This window comes from Aquarana catesbeiana, linkage group LG01, assembly GCF_042186555.1.
Source record: "Aquarana catesbeiana isolate 2022-GZ linkage group LG01, ASM4218655v1, whole genome shotgun sequence".
In the NCBI taxonomy this organism is placed as follows: Eukaryota; Metazoa; Chordata; class Amphibia; order Anura; family Ranidae; genus Aquarana; species Aquarana catesbeiana.
The window spans coordinates 969,223,514-969,240,140 of record NC_133324.1 but is presented as its reverse complement, the minus strand read 5'-3'; the positions used below and the strand labels follow the sequence as shown (position 1 = coordinate 969,240,140).

The window sequence follows — 16,627 nt, the reverse complement described above, 5'->3', positions numbered from 1 at the left end:
CCAGTCCACATACTTGGCTCCCAATGTGGGGCTACGCCTTCTTCATACACCTGAAGCCCCCCACTAAAGAGACCATGGCAATAGTTACAGTAGTTAATTAGAACTTCCCTGCTTCCTGATTGGCCCCTGCACGAGGTACCCTCACTGGGGTGGAGATGCTGACAAGGGGCATATATAGCAACCGGCTCCAGAAGGACTCTTAGACCCACCACGTGCATTGCCACAAGTCATTATGTCAGACCAACAGCTACCCTGGAAGAAAATAACCGTCACATTGGAGTCCAATACCAACCTGCCGTAGGGCTTACACAATGCCGCACAGGAACGTTATATGCCTGTTTTGCAGGAGACGCCTGACTCTACACTCCCCACAGGCTCGGTGCCATCAATATGGAGCTTTTCTGTTCCAGTAGCTGCCTGAGCTTAAAGAAGCCAGAGACATCGACCCTGACAGACTACCTGTCTCGCGGGAGGTTTCTGATGACACCAGAGCCACCATCCTGCAGGAACCCCTAGCCAAAATCCTCTGGCCTGCCGGCCCCATCTTTCCAGGGATGGCCTCCCCCGCTGGATATGTAGTCAAGCTGCCACCCTGCCCACCTGCAACTGAATCTCCACCTGTCCAGGGAGCTCAGACAGAACCTCAACAAGGAATCTTATAGGAACTGATTGAGCTGTGATCAGAGCTTTTTTTCCCATAAAATAGGTGCAGGAACTCAATCATGATCCCCCAAAACCCCCCTTCCCCCACCTACACACACCCTCTAAACTGCATCAAATAGTGGGTGTTTTTAAATTTCACTAACAGTGGGAGGGTCTTAAAGGGCCATTAAATACCAGAAGTGCATAGTACAGCACATAGTCAGTACAGAGTGCAGAGTTTCGGGGTTTTACACGCAAAGTGCAGAGTTCAGAATTGCGCTACATACAGAGTGCAGAGTTCAGCCTTCTTCCACAGCTGCTTTGCTCTGCATCCTCCATCCACATCTCACCCCTCTTCTTCTCTAGTACCTCCCCAGACACTGTAGGTGGCTCTGCCTCTCTCACTTGCAGGGAGATCATCCAGTGGGGGTGCTGGCATCCATACAGGCACCTGCATCTCCCTTGTCTCCATCCTGCACTCATTGGGAGCCACTCAGGAGATCAGATCTGTGGAGCCATTGAGAGACAAGCTGTCACTTGTAAAAACAGAAGCCGGACTTCTGTGTTTACAAATGATAGTGGTGAGCAAAGGGCCTGAAACAGAGGTGGTGGAACTGAGTTCCACCAAGTTCCAGCTGAAAAATAGCCCTGGCTGTGATCATCTAGTGAGGTCTGCTCTGTGTGCTCAGGTGCTGCTAGTCTGCCTAGCTTCCTCTGTATATAGGAGCCTGTAAAAGTGTCTGGATGATAGGTGTGGAGCTATGTGGATAGCAGCATGAATTTTGATACAGCCTCAGCCTATCCCAGAGAGAGGGGGCACTAAGGCGTGCTGGGTAACTGTATGTACTGTATTCTATGAGCACACACTGCTCTGGGTCCTTCCTGGCTAGGATTAACTAAGTCCGGGAGAGGGCACATTGAGAGAGGGCCTGAATTTCTGTAACCCGGGTTCTGCTACGCTGACTGAGGGGCTGTTTCCTGAAGATCTGGTCTGGTATTACGGAGAAAGGCGTCCAGTTGCTCTTGGGCCTTGTGAGTACAGACACTCCTAAGGATCTTGGAGACTGTGTGCTGTTAACCCCCTCTGGTGCTAGGAAGTCAGCGGCGGGTTTAGCACAGGGAATACTGGCTGGTGTTCTGAAGAGCTTTGTCCATCTGCCCCTTACTATATAAAGGGACAATGCTTTGGAGCTCTAACCTTACTACTTGTTGTTACAGTTTAAATCTGAAGTCCACTGTTTGAATCAAGCAGGGACTCGGATATAGCTTGTTCTGAAGATGAATTCCTAATCTGCTGTATCCCATACATCTCCCTCATCCCTATCCCCATTCTTCACAAAATAAAAACAACACCCCTAGACTGATTATTGGAGAAAGAAGTAAACGAGCCTATGTGCCTGGCTGCGAGGCAAAGTAATTGGGGATGACCTGGACAGTATTCCTGCGGCTCCTACGGGAGTAGCGCTACACATATCAGTCCACTTTTGGGCGAGGATCATCCGTTTGGCCCGTTTGCAAAGATACTTGGATGCCCATGTTTGGGCACAGTATGCCCTGGTCTTCCCCTATGTACCAGAGCCACTATTCCATCAACTTAAGGAAGACCAGCCCAAGATATACAGCTGAGCAAACTGGGAGAAACTTCATGTGCCGGAACAACTCAGGCACTTTCAGCAACAAAATTAGTATTATGAGGCGGAGCTCCACTGGCTTTACTGGGAATACAACATTGAGAGGAACATCCGGATAGATCGCATGGAAATTTTCAAACCTAGGTGCCTCTTCCCAGTCATCCACCGTGTCAGAGGGATCCACCCATTTTCCAGGGAGAAAGTATACCTCCCTGACCCAGACTTTCATGTATAACATTGTGAATGTTATTTCACTGTTTTAGTTTCCTATACCTGGTTGTGTCTTGTGCTTGATGTTATTTATGTTACACTGTAATGTTGGTTGTTTGCAGCTGGGGCAGCTTGTGATAAAGGAGGGGGATGTGTAGGCAGGTTGTCCACTGTAGGTATTTAGTTATGCCCAGGAGGCCATTACTGGGGGCTAAGAATATGCATGCATCATACGTACTAGGGGGAGTACAACTGGGGGGATCCATAGTGGAGAAGGATCTGGGGGGGTTTTGGTAGATCATAAACTCAATAATAGCATGCAATGCCAAGCTGCAGTTTCCAAAGCGAGAAAAATCCTTTCTTGTGTTAGGAGAGGTATGGACTCCAGAGAGAGAGATATAATTTTGCCCCCCTGTACAAATCATTGGTCAAAACCTCATCTGGAATTTGCAGTTCAGTTTTGGGCACCAGTTCTCAAAAAGAATACCGGGGATCTGGAGAAAGTGCAGAGAAGGACAACCAAACTGATAAGAGGCATTGAGGAGCTCAGCTATGAGGAAAGATTAGAGGAACTGAATCTATTCCCTCTTGATAAGAGGAGATTACGGGGGGAGATATGATCACCATGTATAAATACATAAGTGGTCCATACAGTGAACTCGGTGTTGAGTTTTTCACTTTAAGGTCATCACAGAGAACGGGGCACTCGTTGATAGACTCCCTCCAGAGGTGGTTCTGGCCAGCTCAGTAGATTGCTTTAAGAAAGGATTCTTTCCTAAATGTACATAATATAACTGGATACTGACATTTATAGGTAAAGTTGATCCAGGGAAAATCCGACTAACTGTGTAATTAGCCCACTTGTCCCCGGTGGTTATAAGTAGGATAGGGAATAGTCTCTCCCGCTGAATTCTGCTTGGGGAACTGCACGGACACCATTATGTAAAGGGTCTGCTGGGACATTTTAGTCCGCTCTATGCAGGTATGCTGGGGCAGCCACAGTTATGCCCCGTACACACAATCTGATTTTCCGTCAAAAAATGTTGATGTGAGCTTGTTGGAGGAAAGTCCGACCATGTGTATGCTCCATCGGACATTTGTTGTCAGACTTTACGCCAAATGTTGGCTAGCAGGTTCTCAAATTTCCCACCAACAAATGTTTGTTGTCAGATTGTCCGATTGTGTGCACACAAGTCCGTCGGACAAAAGTCCAGGCATGCTCAGAAGCAGAAGCAGCCAGTCTTGTAAACTAGCATTCGTAATGGAGAATTAACATTTTTGACGCGGCAAATTATGAAATCTCCAAATGCAGCGCACAATTCTCTTCTTCTCTAATGGGATAATAATGAAGCTGCTTTGCTGATGATACTGATGGAGTTATAGCAAACAAATTTTCAAAGGCTTTTTTTTTTCAAGTGTTATCAGGAATAATAATAGTGCTAAATGAGAAACGCAAAAAGAAAAGCACGAATCAACACTCACCAAACTTCTACTAACACGAAATTAGCAGAAGGAGCCCAAAGGGTGGCGCTAAAGAGCTGAAAAACCACGTAGCATGTCTAGTACTGTATGTCACTACTTTCGTAATTGTTGGCCAACATTTGTGTGACTGTGTGTATGCAAGACAAGTTGAAGCCAACGCCCTTCGGACAAAATTCCACGGTTTTGTTGTCGGAAAGTCCGATCCCGTGTACGGGGCATTAGAGTTAGCCAGTTAGGAAAAGACTCATTGCCTATTTAAGTCTTTGAAACGTTGTCCTACCTAGTCTGAAGTTATTCTAAAGGGGTGTATGGAAGTAACCAGCACGCTACACATAGACATCTGAAGTTTTGGGTCAGTCTTTTCAAGAGTTAGTTAACATGGTACGGAGAAGAAGCAAGTAGTTGCCAAGAGCAACGGGAGACTAGTAGCCAGTACAAGCAACCTGTCCTGAAGCGTGGTACATGTGCTAGGTGGGGTGTCCTCTGGTAGTGAGGGGGACACTGCTTTGGGCTCCCTGCCGAGCGGTATTTCTCCCAAAGCAAGCAGATCAGCATCATGGAGGCTCTTGACCTTGCCACTAGGTATGGGAGAGCAAGAACTACAAAGTGCATGCATGAGGTCTGCACTATGTGCATGACGGTACTCCATAATGTCATGTGAAGTGAGGTGAGAGAGGTATACTGTATGTGCAGAGTGGACAAGGGCTCAGCATGTCCCTTCTAAATGCCAACAGTTATAGTTAAGGGGTGCATTGACACGGGACCAGAAGGTTACCTGGAATCCAGTTTACTCACTCTATGTACACGGTGTTTGGCCCATCTCTAAGTTAGAGGACCACCTTAAAGTTGACTTACCCTGAAAGCGCTCCCGAGGCATTGATGAGCATGACACAACAAAAGTACCCTATGTGCAGGATGAGTGACCCCGTCCACACTGCCTTGCATAGACCAAGAACCTAGTGAGTTTACAGTCATGAGGAACATTCACCACCACCAGCCCACATACTCACCTCCAATATCACTTTCAATGTTCTGTGTTGTGACCTCCCCGGCTCCGGCTGATGTGAATCCTCGGAGGGTGATGGTGTAGTTGGTCCCATACTGGAGGGGAATTTTATATTCTGTCACATTGGGTGGAAACTGGAGATATTCATCCACAGCAAAAGACACATTGTAATCCCTCCAGGCTGAGATATTCATCTACAAGGAATCATTTCATGGGTTATATCTTATGTGACTCAGTTTATCACCATGTAACAAACACAATAAATAAGTAAATGTTTTTATTTAGTAACCCAAAAGGAAATCTGTAATGATTTAAGGGCAATTTTTAAGTTTGTATATTTTTTTAATTGTTTAATGTTGGTAACATGTAATACAGGATGCATCCATGACACAGGATTTAGTTTTATGGTTAATCCTAAGCAGTCTTTCTCAACCAGGGTTCCCCATAGGTTGGTAGAGGCTCCTTTAGCACTGGTGGATTAAACTCTCACCTGATTGTACCAGAACCAGCAGTATGGGACCAGCGGAACTTCTTCTCTTATTTTGCAAGGGAAGTAACCACTGAAACCATTGATCATGATAGCTGTATTAAAATGGGGGCATTCTACAATATTTACTGACCACCACTGTACCATGAATTCTATCCAATGATCACCAGCATAATGGAACCATCTCTCAGTAACTACCAATATGGTGTAGCTAAGGTAACAATAATTGTATACAAAACCATTTATAGTAGGGGTTCCCAGAGACCTAAACAAAAGTGTCATTAAACCCAAATCATTATAAACTGTAACATTATCATCATTATAAACTGTGAAAATCTACTATATTACATTGTGTGAATACGCACTTTGCTACTAGAGGATTCATTTTTTGCAAATTACAAAAAACCTGGTTGATCCTACTGTTCACTGTCCCTTCCTCCTTGTCTGTGTCCCCACTGCAACCTGAGATTATGTAGACCAGCTGCTGTCATCTACTGAGCATGCTCCAATTGCAGTTCCTTTCTAAGCTGTTTATTTTCTCCTTTTTCTTATCTGTGCAAGCCCACGTGATTATAGAGTACCAATCTGGGCGTAAAGACAGTGGTAAATGATACTCCCTTTCCTCCATCCTCCTCCATGCCCTCCCTTTGCTAAACACTATGGGGAAAGGAAATAAAATGGTGATTGATAGAGGCTTCACCTCCCTGTTAGCCCTAGCACATACACACCATAGACACAGGCTGGAGGGGCATGACAAAGCCTCTGATCGGCAGAACCTCCTCCAGATATCTTTACAGTGTGAACAAAGTGAAAGCTATTTTTAGTCAACTTAAACTTCGCCTACACCATGTTATTGCAATAAAAATTATAAACATTTGCTTTGAAACATAGATTTCTAATACACTTTGTAGCTATTAATTATTTATTTTGATTCTCTATTCTGAAACAGATTTTTTTTTTTAATGTCATGTGACTGGTACAGCACCAATCAGCTCTGTTCAGGCACAGTAGTAGAAAACCTTCCCTCTGCTGGGAAGGAAGGGAAAGACCTTGGAAATGTCATGTGACCTCTGAACAGCAATAATTAAATAAGCTACTCAGATGTTTTTTTTTTATAATAAATTAAATACACTGGCACGATCTTTATATGTTTTATAAATATAGAAGGATAATGGCAGTTAAACATTGCATGTTTAGTATCACTTTAAAGGGTTCCTCCATGATAAAAAAAAGGTTGATGTAAAGCAGTGATGGAAAACCTTGACACCCCAGATGTTTTGGAACTACATTTCCCATGATGCTCATGCTCTCTGCAGTGTAGTTGAGCATCATGGGAAATGTAGTTCCAAAACATCTGGGGTGCAAGGTTCGCCATCACTGATCTAAAGCGAGAGCAGTGCCCTAGCTCTCTTATTTCAGACACTGTATCCCTGACTGAAAGCTCAGCCATTATCCTTCTATTTATGTAAAACATTAAAAGATCGTGCCAATGTATTTAATTTTTTATGAAAAAAACATATGAGTAGGTTATTTAATCAAGAGACGAGGCTGCAGTCACTGCACTAAATATTCACTTGAATGTGAAATTTCAGTTTGAGCTACTGAGCTCTGTAAATGGCAGGAGTTTTCAACAGAAGGTATGGACTAACTGGAGACATGGAAAATGGAGCCGATAGCTCCACCTGCTGACTGGATATAAGAACATAAATAGTCTTATTTAATATTTCACATTTACTTTCATTCACTTGTTTAAAAGGAAACTTTTTAAAATGTTATTTTTTTTAATCCATACTCATAATAAATAAAGAAGCAAATATGTAGAAGACCGCTATAGATTCCCTTTAAGGCATCTGTTCTGATGGACTCAAACACTTCTCTGGCCAAAACCATTCAGCGGTATGAATAGCACTGCCGGGCAGGTAAAAGGTTACAACTACTTAGGGCTGCTCAGCTGTCATTGACACAACGATGGGCAACCTCAGAACTTCATTTTTTCTTATTGGTTTTCCAAGGCCGGGTTGCTCCTGGACAATGCAGAGCACTTCGAAAAGCAGTGGGACTTAGGAGAGAGAGGATTCTTAGCAATGGTGTACAAACAGCTGGTTTTTGGGATTTGTCATTGAGGAGACATCTGCTGACCAGCAATGGAAGTCATGGGGAGAACTTTCTGTCTGGAATGGACAAGGCTCTGCTCCAGATGTGTTACCAGAGATTTTATCTATGTGTATTGATAGGTCTATATCAGTGATGGCCAGATGTTTTGGAACTACATTTCCCATGATGCTCAACTACACTGTAGAGTGCATGAGCATCATGGGAAATGCAGTTCCAAAACATCTGGGGTGCCAAGGTTCACCATCACCAGTCTATATGATCCATGGTCTACCTTTTTACTCCCGTCAGGAGAAGATCTATTGGTTGAATAGACAGTGTTGGTGGATCACATTGATGGCCTAATTGTAGATCAGTGGAATACATAAATGTTTTATGTCACATTGTGCTGTTTACTCTCCCGGCTTACAAATCTGATTTCTGTATTCCTGAAATGTTGCTATGCTGCGGAATTGTGAAACCCTGCTGAATTGACTGCAGGAAAGACACCGCTGGAATTCTTGGGCTGGTAAGTATCCATTTCCTAAAAAGCAGCAGCTACATCCTCTGTTGCTGCCAGCTTTTAATTTTCACACACTGGGGTGATGTTCCTCTAATAAAAGTTACACTGTTGCACAAATCCCCCAATACTCTTGTAGACAAAAGTCTGTTGTTTACAGAGCTCAGTAGTTCAAGCTGAAATCAACAGACACAAGTGAGTCTGACCAGTGACTCCTCCCCCTCCCTTGCAAATGGCTCCCCCAGAGGTTTCAATCAGAGATATACTGTCTGAAAGGAGACAGCTAGTGTTGTGTTCTCTCCTTAGATAACCCACAGAGCTCTGGGAATATTATGGGATGGATGCACCCTGTATTAAATTTCAATTTGTAAATAATATTAAATTAGCATAAAAAAAACTTAAATAACATTTCTAAAATACACTCACTTAAAAGTCAAATAAAGTTGATTTAGAGCCATTATCTATATATAAGGCAATTAGCCTTCAACAAGTGAACAATAACTGATCAATATGGAATTGAAACTAAAATATACAAAATGTAGGAGTATCTTACCTGGAATCCGGTGATTTTTCCCAATTCCTCAGACAGTCTCCATCTAATTGTGTTATCTTCCATTGATGGAACTTTCATTATTACAGGTTGGCCAGGCACTGGATGGAAAATAATAAATGTTACAGATTCCACATTTAAAGTGTAAAGTGTCCATACACACAGAGGTCAGAGCGCTCAATCCCCCTGTACTCATCTACAGGACTGGAATATGGAGATATTAAACAGAGAAGGTTGCTTGTCTGATCGTGTTTTTTGTTTTTTTTGTGTTTTTTGTTTTCTCTAAAAACGCTTTATTGTAATTTGCAGAAAATTACAAAGCGGAAGCCAAACTGAAGTACATTGCTGCCCACCAGAGACCCCTCTCATATTCCTTCTAAACCTTTCACTCTGACTCAGGCATAGTCATGAAAAGAGAGGTAAGTATTTTCTTTCTTCTTTGCACAGAGGGCCTTGATTTGAGCCAATTTACTGTAATTCCAGCTAAGCATTATCGGAATGCTGTAGTGTACCTGAATAGGTGTGTCTAAAAAAGAGACCACTGAGTGTACAAGGTTATAACAATCTTGGGGGGTATTTATTTGCTCCATTTACACGCTCATGTTATTTTGCCCCTAATGACCTAAACTCATAGGGATGTATCCCATGTGTAGGCAGCCATTGTAATGTGGTAGTGTGATAGACTCACCCATGACAAGAGCTTTTGGAGGGGACTGCAGGGTAGCCTATTGCCTACTGACTATGGGCCCTGGCTATCGAGGGAGCTACAAGCATTTAGGAAGATGTCCTCTTATATAATGCAAGAGGACATTATTACATTGAACAGTCAAGGAAGCCATGATGGCCTCTGCCAACTTGAAACTCAGTGAGAGGATTGATGTGAAAAGAAAGCTGGTTAATGAAATTTGAGACAGCCCTGAGTCTTCTTGAATACTGGTGCCGAACTGTCTGAGCTAGGCTGGGGTCTCCTGCTATAGTCTGTTTATTATAATGTTGTGTGTTAAGTGTCTTTGCCCCATTGCGTGTCTCATAGGTGTCTATTCCCATTATTAATTGAGTTAATTGAGTCACATATTGTTTCTGTCTGTTGGCTAATTTGGTGAACTCTTGGAGTTTCCTACATGATGGAATAAATCTTGTGTCAACTCCACCTCGTTATTTAACCATTGTGTGATGTTTTGGGGGCCTTACTTTGAAACCTGTATTTCTGTTCAATAAACAGTAGTTCCTTTGGTTTAACCTCAACATCTTGTCTGTGTACGATGCTTGGGGTAAAAGGGCTGGTATTAGCTCTCGGTCTGCTGGAAGGGTTTGGAGAGAAGGAGGAACTGTTTGGCGGAAGCACCCAGGCTCGGTGCCAGGCGTTCCGTCACAGGTAGGAAACTGAAGGAACAAGGGCTGGAAATGAATTGGTACACCATCAGTGAAGAACATGGGTGGTATTCAGGATGACAATCACTTTGCACATGATACTGAGAAATTGGAGTCTGTGGCTTTATCCGGTACACCTCTATCATATTCTAATTATACAATCTTCTGTGTGTTGAATATCCTTCTGTAATCCATTCCTATTCCTTTATTTATGGAGAGTCTTTATTTTCTCACAGCCACCAATCAGACTCAGGCTGTCATTTTCAGCTGGAACTTATTGGTGGATGGGAGGATATGGCAACATTTCTTATACCAATATTGTATAGTTTGTATATACAGTATAATGGAGGTCTGAATGGGATTGTTGGTTGATGGGAAGTACAGATTAATAGATAAAGGAAACCTGTTATTAGATAAATGTGGAGGCTGCCATTCCTGACCTCTCCCTATGAAATACCCATCACCTGGCTGTCAGGTTGGCTTCTGTGGTCCCAGACTGAGCATGTAACCCGGATCAGAACACCCTATCTGCATGCTTATTCCTGGTGGTCAGTCATTTCAGAAAATAAATCCAGAGACAGCCAGGAAATTAGTATTTCCAGAAGGAAATGACAGCCTCTGTATTCCACAGGTTTCCTGTAATACAAATAATAAATGACGGGCTGAGGATTCTGTGTGGTGTTTACTGATATCAGAACAGACAATACTTGTATAAGAACAGAACATTCTCTCACCTGAGTCTTCCGTCCTGATATATATGAGCTCCAGAGTCTTCGGGGATTGTCCCCAATATGTAGACAGTGTGGTGTATATTCCATACTTAGTGGACGGCTGGAGATCAGTGAATGTCACTCTTTTACCAGATGAAGTTTTACATGGTCTATCATTATATGGCTCAGGACAGCAGTGCACATTAAACTCCCAGTTATCAGGACATTGAGGAGTACAGGAGATCCGGCCGCTGATACTGGATGAGGTGACTCTCCGATCCTCCATTGTGACTCCTGACAAAGACAAGATGGAGACATGAAACTCTCAGAGATGATTTATAATAGAGAGAAGATCTCCGCTCTCCATTATATTCAGCAATATTTCTCAATCTGTATTTTGCAGCCCATTCATAAAACTGACCCCAAAAAATAAATAAAAAAATGTGATTGGAGGAGAGCCTACCAAAGTCACATGACTGGACTCTCCTTCCTCCTTCTTTTTACAACCCTCTTTATTTTAAGGGCTACTGAAACCAGCGGAGCACAATGCACATCTGTAAAGCACATCTCTCTACTTCATATATGTACAGAGCATTTATTTTTTAACCACTTTAAGACCGGGCCTCTCTTTTTAGATGTGGTGTTTACAAGTTAAAAACAGTTTTTTTTTGCTAGAAAATTACTTAGAACCCCCAAACATTATACTTTTTTTTTCTAACACCCTAGAGAATAAAATGACAGTCATTGCAATACTTATTGTCACACCATATTTGCGCAGCGGTCTTACAAGCGCACTTTTTTGAATTAAAAAATAAGACAACAGTAAAGTTTGCCCAATTTTTTTTATATTGTGAAAGATAATGTTACGACGAGTAAATTGATACCCAACATGACACGCTTCAAAATTGCGCCCGCTTGTGGAATGGCGACTAACTTTTACCCTTAAAAATCTCCATAGGGGACGTTTAAAAAAATTCTACAGGTTGCATGTTTTGAGTTACAGAGGAGGTCTAGGGCTAGAATTATTGCTCTCCCTCTACCGATCATGGCGATACCTCACGTGTGTGGTTTGAACATCGTTTTCATATACGGGCGCGACTTACATATGCGTTTGCTTCTGCGCGCAAGCTCAGCGGGACAGGGCGCGTTTAAAATTTTTTTTTTTCTTATTTATTTTACCTTTTATTTTTTATTTTTACACTGTTCTTTTTAAAAAAAATGTGTCACTTTTATTCCTATTACAAGGAATGTAAACATCCCTTGTAATAGAAAAAAAGCATGACAGGTCCTCTTAAATATGAGATCTGGGGGTCAAAAAGACCTCAGATCTCATATTTACACTAAAACGCAATAAAAAAAAACTAAAATAAAATTTTGCCATTTTAAAAAATAAAAAAAATAAAATGGTCCTTTAAGAGCTATGGGCGAAAGTGATGTTTTGACGTGGCTTCCGCCCTGCAGTGTCATGGAGATGGGTGGGGGCCATCTTCTCCTCACTCGTCTCCATGCACAGCTAGAGAACGGACTCGATCGCCTCCGCTGCTGCTGACGGCTCCGGTAAGCGGCGGAGGGCACCGGATCACGGCGGTAGGCCCCTCTCCCGCCGCCGATAAAAGTAATCTTGCAGCGAATCCGCCGCAGAGACCACTTTTATCTTGTAGCCGGCTGAACATGGGATTACTGGGGTTATGGCAGCTAGCTGCTGCCATAACAAAGATATCCTCCTTCAAAATAGGGACATACATCGGCGTTCGGCGGTCCGGAAGTGGTTAACAAGGAGCAGTACGGTTGTAACATACAATGCCTCTGCTTTTTTAAGTGGACATTCGGCTCACATTAGGTTCACACTGGTGGGATGTTGTGAATCCAGTGCAGGTTCCCACATTGCACCTGAATCACCAGCGGATTACACTGCCCTCTGCGAACTGCTGGGGGTGTCAACACAAAGTTAATGACACCCCCAGATCGGTTCACAGATTGCAGTGTGAACTGTGAATTCGACAGGAATCGGATCGTATGGGTGTGAACACCCAATGCAATCTGATTCCAAAGAAAAGGGACCTGCACCATTTTGGTCCAAGCGCAATGCGAATTCAGCCATTCAATCTGTGTGGCTGAATTTGCATCGCACAGACATCGCAAGTGATCTGCACAGCAATGCGGTGCAAATCACATGCAATGTCTGACATCACTACAGTGTGAACCGAGCCTAATGCCGTGTACACACAACCGGACTTTTCAACCAAACTGGTGCGCCGGAACAAATCTGTCTGACAATCCGACCGTGTGTGGGCTTCATCGGACCTTCAGCGGACCTTTTTGGTGGAAAATCAGATGGACTTTAGATTTGAAACATGTTTCAAATCTTTCCAACGGATTTGAGTCCAGGCCAAAAATCCGTTCATCTGTATGCTAGTCCGACGGACGAAAACTGACGCTAGGGCAGCTGTTGGCTACTGGCTATGAACCTCCTTATTTTAGTCCGGTCGTACGTCATCACGTTCGAATCCGTTGGCCTTTGATGTGATCGTGTGTAAACAAGTCCGATTCAACGGAAGTCCGTCGAAAAGTCAGACAGGATTCAGTCCGTCGAAAGTCCAGTCGTGTGTACACAGCATAAGTGTCGGTGTGATAGGAAGATCTGTGTATGGACAATGTGCAGTCAGTGCTGGGAAGTGTGAGGACACACAGGGAGATCACCCGATCTCATCATCCAATGGAACGCTTCCCAAGGCTTTGTATAGATGCCAATACACAGCATGCTTTCTTTTGACCTGAAATGGACCTTCTTCAAGCTACTTTTGCATTCCTATAGACATGTATGGGGAGAAACTGTGTGGGAAATGACTGCGCTAAGACTTCAATGATAAAATAAGTGAAATGAATGGAAAAATGAAAAAATGAATGAAAAAAAGCTGCCAACACTCGAACATACAAGGTTCCAGGTAAGTAATAAAGTGCCATGTAGCGCTAATGAAGAATGTGAAATTAATCCCAAAGTTAAAGCTCCAAACAAATATAATATAACAAAACTGGATGCAACCCTGATGGGTGTGTGTAACATAAAGTCCACAAAGGTGTAAAGTGGTGTATTATTCCCGTGGGGGTGACTTCAATCACAAGAAGGTGATGGGAGGCTTGTCTGTAGTGAATTTCAGTGATACTCCAGTGGTAAATAAATACTCTTACCAGCTACGGTGGACTCCAAATGTCATACGACAAAGGGGTCAGACAGGCTTGGGATCCTATGTAGTATGGATCAGATGCTGCTCAGGTCCTGGACACAGAGGGGTGGAACCTATTTGCAGTGATGCCCTCAACTCTCGATCCGTGGAATCATGAGGTACTCTCCAGCAAGATAGCCGTCTCCCAAACTATTCCCACATGGGCTCCAAGGAATGGTCATGAAAGAAAAGGAAGAAGGAGAACTCCAATGGTGCAGGTCAAACCAGAAAGGTTTTAATGATAAAAGGTCAATGACAGACACTGATGCAAAAAAAAAGTGATCACAAAAAAAGGCTGATAAAAATAAAGGCAATGTGGGATACAAGGAATGCTAGCCCAACGCGTTTCAACACTAAGGGGTCTTCAACTGGGGCAGTCAAGCCTCCCATTACCTTCTTGTGATTGAAGTCACCCCCACGGGAATAATACACCACTCTACACCTTTGTGGACTTTATGTTACACACACCCATCAGGGTTGCATCCAGTTTTGTTATATTACATTTGTTTGGAGCTTTAACTTTGGGATTAATTTCACATTTTTCATTAGCGCTACATGGCACTTTATTACTATTATGTATGGGGAGAAGATCAGGTTCTCACACAAACAAAGCCCATCCACACTGACCTTAGGTCTACTATCACACCTTTACGTTGCAGTAAGGCACCTTTCACTGTCAAATTTTGTGAACAAACAATATTTCAATCATACAATATTGATACTGTTGATGGTGGGATGATTCATATGAAAAATAATTTTACGGAAAAATCTTATATAAATCTGGTGATCATGTCTTATAATGATGGCCGCTGGCCGGCCTAACAGCAAGTGAGGAGCACATTTGGATCGGGTAGGAGGACCATCATGCTGGACAATTGTGTATTTACTGAGCTGTGTACAGACTTCCATTTGGTCGGTGCTGTATGAGGTTTCATCATTGTCACCATTCACACTATTCCAAGACTGATGTCATCTCTGTAACTCTTATGTTCTTGTACCAGGACTGCGTCCTGACCACATCTATTAATACCAGACATAGAGGTAAGCAGGTCCCTGTGTAGGATCATGGATTGGGTTGTCTTCAGTCTCAGCACTACTGATCTATTCTATTGGACTTTGTTATTTGTTTTCAGGGTTCTCTGTGCCAGGATTTGTCTCCCAGATCCACAAACACACTGGAGATCCATACTGGGCAACCTGGGACATGCTAATCTACACACCTTTACCCATTTGTACATCCAGAGCTACCAGTCTATAACACAGATCCAGCCTATTATAGAGTCATTTATTCTACACTAAATACACCTGTTACAGTCTTGTTGGTCCTCACCTGTGCTGTGTGTAGAAACAATGGCTTCTACAGGGGAAGGTTAGAACACAAATGAGATAGTACAAGTTGACGGGTTATGGTGAGGTGGGCAAAATGGAACCCAAAAACCCTCCAGTGGAAAGACATGAGAAACATTCCTGTAGAAAAGGGGGTGCTGGTGAACCTCTAGGCCTTGTGTGAGAAATGTCTACTGGGAACACATGGACAATTCTATGGTGGATTGGAGTACACAGTGAGCAGTCACTGAGGAAAGACCTATCTGTGTGTACTGGAGGTAAGATCTCATACAGTAGGAGAAAAGACCAATGTGTGCTGGGTGTCTTACTAGGAAAATACTTGTGTCTTGTGTGTCCTGGAGGTGGAAAGTAACTAGGAAGACCAATGTGTGATCTGGAGGTGTGATTTCACTGATATACCATGCTCTGTTCAACTAAAATTAATCTCTTTCTGACTGACAGCAGTACATTTATTGCTGATGGACAGCAGTCCCAGGTACCGTGGTGCACCAGTACGTCGCCATGTACTTCCTGGTTTAGAGGTGCACATGTGCGCACTCTTTGTCCAAAAATTCGAAACAAAAAATTAGGTAAATACAGAGGTAAAAACACCATGAACCCTACAAAGGCAGACTATAAAGGCCATGTCAGGGACATGGCATATGTAGACGTGCATTTGCAGGTGCCCGTCTTGCCAGGCATAGGCCTATGCGGGGAACATTGGCACTAACAGGCGCACGCATATGCTCATGCGCGAAAATATGCGTGTGCCTTAGCCATTAATGCTGGCGCCGATTGGCCAATTTAAAGACAGCAGCTGCACTAGTGCAGCAAATGCAGCCACCACATCTAATGACTGGTAAGCTGCAATATATTACTTTTCTGCTCTTGGGTTTAGATTTCAGGTTTTCACTAGTAACATGGTGTAACTGATGTGATATTGGATTAGCTCATATTTCCTAAATCACCAGGTATATGGTGACCATTCATCTCCATTTCCTGTTTTGAAGGGTCTGTTCCTGGGAAAAAAGTTGTCCTTGGCCACCCAGCAGTGCAGTTCAGGGATTTGTCGTCTGCACTGAAGCTGCCGGCTGGTTCAGGTCTCAGGCACAGCGGCTGTAACCCCCCCCCCCCGTTGCTATTGTCCTACTGATGGGGGGAGAGGTCTGTACTGTGTAAAGGAAGAGGTGTGTACATGGGATGAGGGGGCATCTGCAGACCCCCCAACCACCAGTCAGGGTTGTAGGGAAGAGGCTCTTATCCTCATCAATAAGGAGACAATGTGCTTTGCCAGACAGGGATGAGGGTATCTGGTCTTGTATCATTCAAGGGGAAAGGGTGAACACTGCCCCCCTCCTCTTCCTCTTCCCCTTTCCT

At 43.4% G+C, this 16,627-nt stretch overlaps 1 protein-coding gene across 1 annotated transcript in view; it reads right to left on the bottom strand.

The window, feature by feature from the left end:
• The window catches only part of LOC141122459 (receptor-type tyrosine-protein phosphatase alpha-like), a gene marked incomplete in the record, with an annotated part of 620,682 nt that overhangs the window by 55,822 nt on the left and 548,233 nt on the right, over positions 1-16,627 (bottom strand). Inside the window, 3 exon segments of the mRNA XM_073611976.1 lie at positions 4,976-5,165; positions 8,623-8,720; positions 10,725-10,994. Of these exon segments, the coding sequence (XP_073468077.1) occupies positions 4,976-5,165; positions 8,623-8,720; positions 10,725-10,994 (558 nt within the window).